Source organism: Malurus melanocephalus, unplaced genomic scaffold (assembly GCF_030028575.1).
Source record: "Malurus melanocephalus ecotype Western Australia unplaced genomic scaffold, MMel_1.1 scaffold_292, whole genome shotgun sequence".
In the NCBI taxonomy this organism is placed as follows: domain Eukaryota; kingdom Metazoa; phylum Chordata; class Aves; order Passeriformes; family Maluridae; genus Malurus; species Malurus melanocephalus.
The window spans coordinates 22,783-31,510 of record NW_026623524.1 but is presented as its reverse complement, the minus strand read 5'-3'; the positions used below and the strand labels follow the sequence as shown (position 1 = coordinate 31,510).

The window sequence follows — 8,728 nt, the reverse complement described above, 5'->3', positions numbered from 1 at the left end:
CACGCTGGGTGACGAGAGCGATGCCTGCGCAGGAGCGGTGCGAACTCGGGGCGGACTCGCCCCTCGCCCGGCTCCTGGCACCGCGCCGAAGCGCTGAGCGCTCCCCTGGGGCACCATCGCGCCCGTCCCGCGCTGCCCCCGCACCGCCCCCGCACCGCCGCCGCTGCTCCCGGACCCGGCACGGCGCGGGGAGCTGCGGCCACCGGGGCGACGTGGGAAGGGTGGTGGCCACGTGGCTGCCATGGCAACCGCCCCGGGAGGCGGGAGCGGCCGCGGGGCCGGGGGTGCCATGGCCGGGACGCTGCTGGCCCTGCTGGCCCTGCTCTGCGGCTCCCAGGTGCGCGCCRGGGCTTCGCGCCAGGGCCTCCGGTTAGGACGGACAGCGGGGAGGGCCGGGCCGGGCTGGGGCCAGCGGGGCGGGGAGTGCGGGCAGCGTCCCGGGACCCGTTGGCTCTCGGTGCCTCCCGGGCCGCTTGTGGCTGACGGGCTTCYAGGCGGAGGCCGCGGCGCCGAGCGGCTTCGCAGCCCCGCCGAGATAATGCCTGCGCGGGGCGCCACGTCCAGGGGCCTCCCGGCGATGTGCTGCGCCCAACCGAGAAGGGAATCTGGGTGAATAACATCCCACTTGATACTGTCAAGTATCTCCTTGCTCGACTGCTGTCAGTTTTCCTTCGTGGTAGCCCAGCCTGTCCAAAGCTTGGTGTCGTCGATGTATCCCTGCTCCCGACAGGGCAAAGAGCAGATGGCCGTGGGCCTTAGGGGTCACCCGCGTTGCTTCTCAGCCCTAGACTAAACTCTCCATTTCGGTGCTTATCTTGCAGCAGTGCTTAGCTTCCCCTCTTGAGCTGGAAAAATWGAACAAGAAGGTGGAAGTTTGCTTTTTTCCATTATCGTTTAAAATATATACATTTATCCGAGTCTGACTGTTCCTGGCATTTTACACTTCTTCATTTCCAAGGTGTAGTTTTCGTTCTTGACCTGTAGTTATTTTCTTTTTCTTATTTTCACATCTTGAAGTGGCTACTGACTCTGGTGCACTTTGAACCTTCTCTACTATTTTCATCATTTTGGAGARTGATTGACAGACAATAACAACAACTCTGGTGTAAGAAATTTCAGCGTGTGGGTTTTGCCTTCTATTTCAGAGCTCCCCAGTCCGCAGTACTTGATTAGCTAGTTTTCAGATTGCTGTAGTTTTCCCACTTGCAGTCCAAACCCCTAGCTGCGAGCCTGCTTCTGTTTATCTGTCTTGTTAATTTTAATTTAATAAATTAACTTATGATGCTTCAGCACACAGTTACTTTCAACTGCTGTTTCTTTTGATCTTACCCTCATGGAATTTGACTACTATATATTTATTTTGTGCTTCCAGGTTTTAAAAGCAGATCATTCCTCTCCTTTGAGGGGAGAGAAACAGATGTACAAGCTGGACATAGGCTGGCCTAAAACTCCAGAACACTTCACTGGCCAAACATTTTGTGTTGCTGTTGACTCTCTCCATGGTTTGGTCTATGTAGGACAAGTGAGTGGGAATACGATATTTCTCTCTGTGTTGTTCTTATGTATTTTTTACTTTAAAGCATCTGGTTAAGATTAGGATATGTATATGTACATTTATTTTTGTATATTTATATATATTTACATATATTTTTATATTTATATTTATATATTTGTATATTTACATGTATTTTTATATATGTGTGAATAATTATTGTGTCAAACTCAGAGATGTCTCAGCTATATCTATTTTTAAAAGCAATTCTGGCACAACATTTGTTTGTGGGTTTTTTTTTTAAAGCATTAAGTTTCTGTGGTATGAACACATGATCCAACTTAAGTGAGTTACAGCAGCTTCTTCTCTTAGCTGTAAGATAAAAYGTGATTTTGGGGCAACTGAATCTTCCATTCTTTGAGGCCTTTAAAATCAGACAGCTTTTTCAACCCGTTAAAGTAATTGGTGTTAAATTATTTCCTCTGYGCAGCTCCATGTATCCGTATCTCTAGGCCATGGATAAGACATTCTCTCCATGGAAGGTGGTGGGACTTTCTTGTAAAGCACAGTATGAGTACTTGAGTGCCATACTAATAAGCACAGCTGACGTTTTTCATGCCTTTACATTAGCCATGCTTTTCAGCAGGAACATAAAATCACAGCTCAAAATGAAGACCAAGATAGCTGCAGGCACTTGGCTGCCTTGAAAGCCAGATTCTTTGTGAAGTAAGGTGAAAGTTTAGACTGACTGGAAGCTTTTTCATACTAAATTTAGACCCTTACCTCTTTTTCTAGCTAGAAAAAGAGTTCTAGCACACAATTATGTCAGGAGATTCTTACCATTCATGAAACATTGCAAAAACTTCTCAAAGAGGAATTTTAAAAAATACGATTACTTAATATGTTTTCTTTAAGACTTTTTTTTCTTTTTCAGCGGGGAGACAATGTGCCAAAGGTACTTGTATTCTCAAAAGAAGGCTATTTTATTCACTCCTGGAATGATACAGTTGAAATGCCTCACGGTATGTTTGTATGGAACACTGCAACAAGTAGTTCAGTATGGATCACAGATGTTGGAACAGGTAGGCATAGTATGGTGGTGGTATGAGAAAGATTTGTTGGGGAAGAAAATGTTAATACTGCAGATTTTGCTTTGAACAACTCACTTATTTAAGTCTCTCAAACAATTCTGAGACAGATTTGTGCTTTTCTTGCCATGAAAAGCAAATACAAACTTCTTGGGTGCTGCACAAAAGAGTCTGAAGTTTCACAAGTTGTGCTGTGTCTGCTTACAGCTGCTGAGCTCAGTCAGCACTCCTTCCTGCCATCCAGAAGTATCAGGGAAAAACCCCTGGCTAGACCTAGGTTTAGTGATCCTGATACAATGGATGAATATTGTTACAGGCTTTGGATTTACTAACCCACTGTCATAATCACAATGTAGAATTTTGTCTGTTAGATGCATTAATATCACTTCTGAGTGTCAGATATTCTTTTTTAATCTCTGCAGTTGATTTTACTRCTTACCTTTTATTTTGTTAAGATATCTTTGCACTTTTTTTCCCCTTAATTCAGGGAAACATGGACACACAGTGAAACAGTATAGCCCTTTGGGTAAACTTATGCAGGTTTTGGGCACACCAGGTAATGCTGGTTCAAGTTTGATTCCCCTGCAATTTGACCAACCAGCAGAGATCTTTGTGGAGGAAACTGGAGAGATCTATGTTGTTGATGGAGATGGAGGAATGAACAACAGATTGCTCAAACTATCTGATGGTATGGAAAAATGGAACTGTTGCAGTTGTTGACCACTGAAAGCTGGATTTTAAATAACATAGCTTGGGAATACTTTTAAGAAAGTACTAGACAGAACTATCATTTGATTTGAAGACCTTATGGAATCAGATCCTGATTTATTGCTTGTTGCTTCAGGAGAAATGTCCTAATTAATGAGAAGATGCTGAGAGAGTAACTTGGTTCAATTTTCAAGGAAGAAGGCTAAGGGGAATTCTAATTGCTGTCTTCAAATCAGTAAAGGAAGGCTATAGAGAAAACAGGGTTGTGTGTGTCTTAGATATGTGCAGGGAAGAATGAGGAACACTGAGCACAAGATGCAAGAGGAGCGAATTCCAGTTTGATTTTTGTTAGGAAACATTCAAAGTAAGGGTTGTCAGACAGTGAATCACAGGGTGGCCCAAAGATGGTATGGCACTCTCAATTCCTGTATATGCTCAAAAGCTGCTAAATTATAGGCAACCTGATCTAACTTCAGAGCTGGATTGGTTATCGAGGCTAGTCCTGCTTTGAGGAGCAGGTTGGACAGATGGTGTTTGGAGGACTTCTATGCTTCAGTTGTTCTGTGATTCTGATTAGCTGCCTTGTACTCTTCAGTTAGGGCAGTCACTGAGAAGACTGCACATGCCCACAGTTGGTGTACGTGGAGGAGCTACTGTTTCTCCATGGTGCTATCATAAAGCAGATAGTTTCTTAATACCTAGTTTGCAAAATGGTAAATTGTTAATACTCCAAACTTCCAGGTAACAAGTGTCARAAGTCAATTTAGAAAACAAATGAATAGCGTAATCAGTCAACTTTTTTTTTTCCTTTTTATTTTAAAATTCAGTGCTTAACAGAACTTTGGACTATGGGTCTTATGTACTAGTGGTTGCGTTTCTGTAATCACAATCCTGAAACCACTAATAACAATCCAGTAGTCACTGTAGTAGTCATGTTATTTCTGACATTCATGTATCAGGAATACTGTGTTTGAAAAGTTTATAAATTTCACCTTTTATAAATTACCCAAAGTAACTTTGCAAGAGAATTACTTAAAAGCTAATTTATTTATTGTTTTCCCACCGTGATTTTTTACTTTATTTTTCCTGGTGCTTACTGTTTAGACCACAAAGAGATATGGCTGACTGGAACAAACGGGAGTGGCATTGGCCAGTTCAGGATTCCTCACAGTGTGACAGTGGATGCTTTTGGACGGGTAAAGAATAAAGGAAATTTTTTTTCCTACCTTTCAACAGACTTGTTTATATGTATTTGAACAAAACAAAATGTATTTCTTTTTTATTTAAACTGTTGTGATCTGTGTTGCTTTATGGGGTGACATCTTGCAGTGTGATAGTCTTGAGCTGAAGTTTCATACTGCTGGTTCTATGGAAGCAGCTGGCTCCAAGGTTAACACAGGGATCCTGGCTGCTTATACTGTCAATGTCCAGTGTCCTGCATCAACAGTCTGCTCCTTCTGCAGTTTGTAACAGGTTGCCATTGTGCGAGTATAGGAGAATTGTGTTCTGTAATAAATAAAAGCCCTTTTGCTTCTTCAGGGGGCTTTAATTCYATATTTGGAAATTCCACATAAGCTTTAGGTGATAGTAAGGCTCTAGCTACGTTGTGGACATTACTCTCTTTTACATGCAGCTCAAGGCATTCCAAGAGTCTGCTTCTGCCAGGTATTAATTGTAGTCTGGCTTTTGGTCTGCCACTSCTAGAGAGGAGCTATGCAGTCAATTCTTAATCTGTTTCAGGGAAAATAAGATTGCTTCACTAAAATAGCACTGGTTGAAGCTMATTCTGCTGATGCTGTCTGAATCAGAAGTGTATATAAAAATCAATTCTCTGCTAAAACTGGCTGAGTGACAGAAAAACCAGGAGGAGCACGGTCACTTTATGCTGCAGGGTAACCATGAGTTTATTTATTCAAAGACAGCAACTGGGATCAGCTATRACTATTGCCAGCATAATGTTGATCATCAATTTAAGTTGAAAAATAATGGTTAATTCATAAGAAATGTAAGAGATTACTGTGGTAGTGTTTCATTTAAATTTAGTGATGAAAAATCTMAGGTCATGTTTATTGCTCCCTTTTTGGTGACACCCCAGAAAAGTAATGAATTTTACTTACCAGACTGATAAGTTTTCAAYAGCTAAAACTTCAATGATGGTTGTACAAAAAATGTTTTCAGTGGAGCTTTCTAGTGGTATTGCTAGCTTGCAGTGTCTGTGAACACAGTTAGCACAGGGTGGGACAGAGAGAAAACTGGTTAGACAAAACAAGATAAACATGCTCTAAGTGTTTAAATTGATCAATATTTGTAGTAGCATTAGGCATATCAGGAGTGTGGGCAGATCACGATCAGGAAATGAGACTACCATTGGAAAGAAACTGCAGGTGACAGACCTTTAGACAGATCTTCAGAATTTAATAGGTGGGAATACACCTTCATTGTGGGGAAAAAATCCTATCAAATRTGTTAATATCACAGCCACAAAAATTAAGAGAAGGCACTGATTTGCCCATTAAAGTAGTATAAAAATAATTTGTGTATGCTAACTGCAGGTCATTTTTAGTTTATATCTGCAAGTAGAKCTACTGATTTAGTTTTGAATGAGGAGGTGAGTATTCTTCCAGGGTGCTTTCTTCCATTTTTACTACAGRGAACTTTGCTCTTGTAAGAAATAAATGCATTTAATTTGTTCCATTGATTGATAGCCATGATTTTTCTTTCTAATAGGTATGGGTTGCAGACAGAGGCAACAAGAGAATTCAGGTTTTTGATAAAGTTACAGGAGAATGGCTTGGGTCTTGGAGTGGCTGTTTTTCAGAAGATGGACCCTATTCTGTCAGGTATTGTTGAACAGTTCTAGAAGCATGCAATTACATAAATAAGGTGTACTCTTACTGGTGAAGTAAAATGTTGATATTTAATGCCTTATGACAAGGAATTMACTACTTTAATAAGGTGCTGGGTGTATTGAGATATGCAAAGATCTGCACAGTTGCATCTTGACAAGGAAATCCTGGCTTTATGACAAGCCCTGTGGATTTGAGTGCAGGATTGGGAGCTTCACTTCAATGTTATTATGTTACTAACCTTACCGTTGCACCTTTTACAGGAAGAAAGATTTTCTTGAATGAGTTCTCTGTAGCAWAATGTGTCTCAAGTACAGCTGTATGAAAAGCAAAGCTTACAAGTTAATTCCCAGTGTTACATTGCATTTTCTCTGTCATAGCCATCAAAACTATGACTATTAGAGATTTTGTTTGTGTTAAAATGCGATGTCATATGGAGTTCATATTTCAAAAATATGTTTGGCTTTCACAGGTTTACTGCCGATTACAAATACCTGATTGTAGCTCAGATGAATATCAACCGGCTGACAATCTTAGCAGCACCTCCAGTCGGCACCATTGGGAACTGTGTTGTGACCCACAGTGTCCAGCTGGCTGATGAAACCAAACCACACCTTGTGGACGTAGACATGAAGAGTGGAGCAGTCTATGTTGCAGAGATTGGAGCCCAGCAAGTACAAAAATATGTACCCTTAAACTGATGATTTCGCACAACTGCTCTGGCACAAGTTGTGTGACATATAAGACCTGTGACCACATTTCTTTGAGTTCTTTGTAGCTTGTGTTTCCTTAGACAAGCACAGAACCGCACAAGTGATCCCAGAACTCTAGAGCTAAGACTCTGTCCTAGCTGTTCTGGAGAAATACTTGGTCTTGAGCTGTTAATTATTTCAGTAATGCTATGGTGATTTTTACTTTTGTTAAAATTGTAAAATGATAAGCATTTTAATTTTATTATATAAAACTTTACAAACACAACTGTTGATTTTAACTGTATGAGGTCAACTTGGGGCTCCTCTCCTTAGCCTCAGTGTGGTGTTAAATGGTCAGAACTGTCTGAAAGAAGTTCTCTAAATTAMTTCCTGGGAGAAGAGCACTTCATTTCAATGTTTCTTCACTTTGCTTTTTGGATGGTTGTGTTGATAGTGTTCAACACAGAATGTAAGGATGTGTCACAATGTTAAATTAGTTGCTGCTGGATATCAATGTCAGTACTGATAGTGGCCTCTGCCTTAGGTGGTTAATGACATAAGTATGGAAATCTGTTTTCAGCTCTAGCTAAGGTGAGAAAGTCTGTAATAAGCTTGAGCTAAATTGATATTAGACACTTCAGACTAAATTAAAACTATGTCCACAGCAGCCAAGTACCAATTCTTAACCTTATTTGATTTATATCAGCGTGAGTTTTCTGTTCCATAAGATTTCATAATGGAACATATTGAAATTCAAGTCATGTAAGTTCCTCAAAAAAAATTGCAATTTGCTAGGGAAGTCTTAATCAGCAGTAGGGACTGGGAGACAGATTTCATTGAAGCTCGGTCAGTTAACAGCAAAGCATCTGTTTTAATTTATTTCCAGAGCTCAGACTTCATCAACTCCATTAATGTTTACAGTCAAGTTTCTTACACTTTATATTCTTACACTATATTGTAGCASATGTCTCTAAGCTCTGTCCTAAAAAATCCTGCCTCTCCATTCCCAGACCAAAGTGGTTCTGCTTTCTTTACATGTTGCTACAAGATTTTAAGTTCTCTTTATAGCACAGAGGGAACTGGTTACAGGAACATGTAATGGGAGAGATGGCATGGCAGAAATGAGACAGTGGATAACTGGTTACCATGGTAAAACTGTGGATCTACATTCCATGTTTACTAGCTCGTCAAAACATCTGAGAGGATTTTTGCTGTTTCCACACACTTACTCTGCCGTGTGGATTATTTTAATGCTAATTACCAGCTAAGAGAGGCAAACTGTTTTCTACTTTTTTGGAAAGGGAATATAGGAAATAGAATTGTACTGATGGGAAATACCCATTTCAGTGAACACTATCAAAAGCAAATGCAACTTAATTTGGTAGGTTTCAGCCTGTGATCACAAATTTGTGAGTCAGCAGATGGAAAATTGTTCGGAAAAGTCAGATTCATACTTTCTCTAGAAAGTAACTCAGCTGTGGAGCCTGATTGATTTCAGTACTATTTGAGATTAATGCACTAAATGTGAGTAGTTTATTGTTGGCTACATCCACAGTAATAAAACCAGATCCCACCTAGGGCTGCCCTCATTCAAGCCTTAGAAGCAGAACTTCAAGGTTATGCACTAGCAAATATGGTCCATCACTCTTGTGGTCTTGAATGGGAGATARTAAGCAATATTTACTTGCTAAAAAAGTAGCAGTAGTTCCTCTAGATCTATGTGGATTTGTCCGCACAGTGTGTTGTGTGGCATTTCCAACTAGTTTTTKACTAGCTCAGGGATCTCTGCTCTGTGTGCAATTTAGTTATTTCTTGTCAACACAAGGTGGATTTATTTAATAAAATTTTACTGTAATGTGATATTTGAGCTTATCTTGGTAGTGTAGGGGGTCCAGGCATATC

General features: G+C 40.7%; 1 protein-coding gene across 1 annotated transcript; it reads left to right on the top strand.

Moving 5' to 3' along the window:
- Positions 1-199: 199 nt before the first annotated feature.
- On the top strand, positions 200-8,511 carry NHLRC3 (NHL repeat containing 3). The gene is made up of 7 exons (XM_057376818.1): positions 200-337; positions 1,373-1,522; positions 2,427-2,574; positions 3,068-3,268; positions 4,393-4,484; positions 6,016-6,128; positions 6,607-8,511. The coding sequence occupies exons 1-7, from the start codon at positions 242-244 to the stop codon at positions 6,833-6,835; spliced, it is 1,029 nt and encodes a 342-aa protein (XP_057232801.1). The 5' UTR covers positions 200-241; the 3' UTR covers positions 6,836-8,511.
- Positions 8,512-8,728: the final 217 nt, after the last annotated feature.

Bases quoted from the DNA above. Each gene is read 5' to 3' on its own strand.
- NHLRC3 (XM_057376818.1), top strand. From the start codon at position 242: ATGGCAACCGCCCCGGGAGGCGGGAGCGGCCGCGGGGCCGGGGGTGCC. The intron at 2,575-3,067 runs GTAGGCATAGTA...CCCTTAATTCAG, and splicing joins GATCACAGATGTTGGAACAG to GGAAACATGGACACACAGTG. The intron at 4,485-6,015 runs GTAAAGAATAAA...TCTTTCTAATAG, and splicing joins CAGTGGATGCTTTTGGACGG to GTATGGGTTGCAGACAGAGG.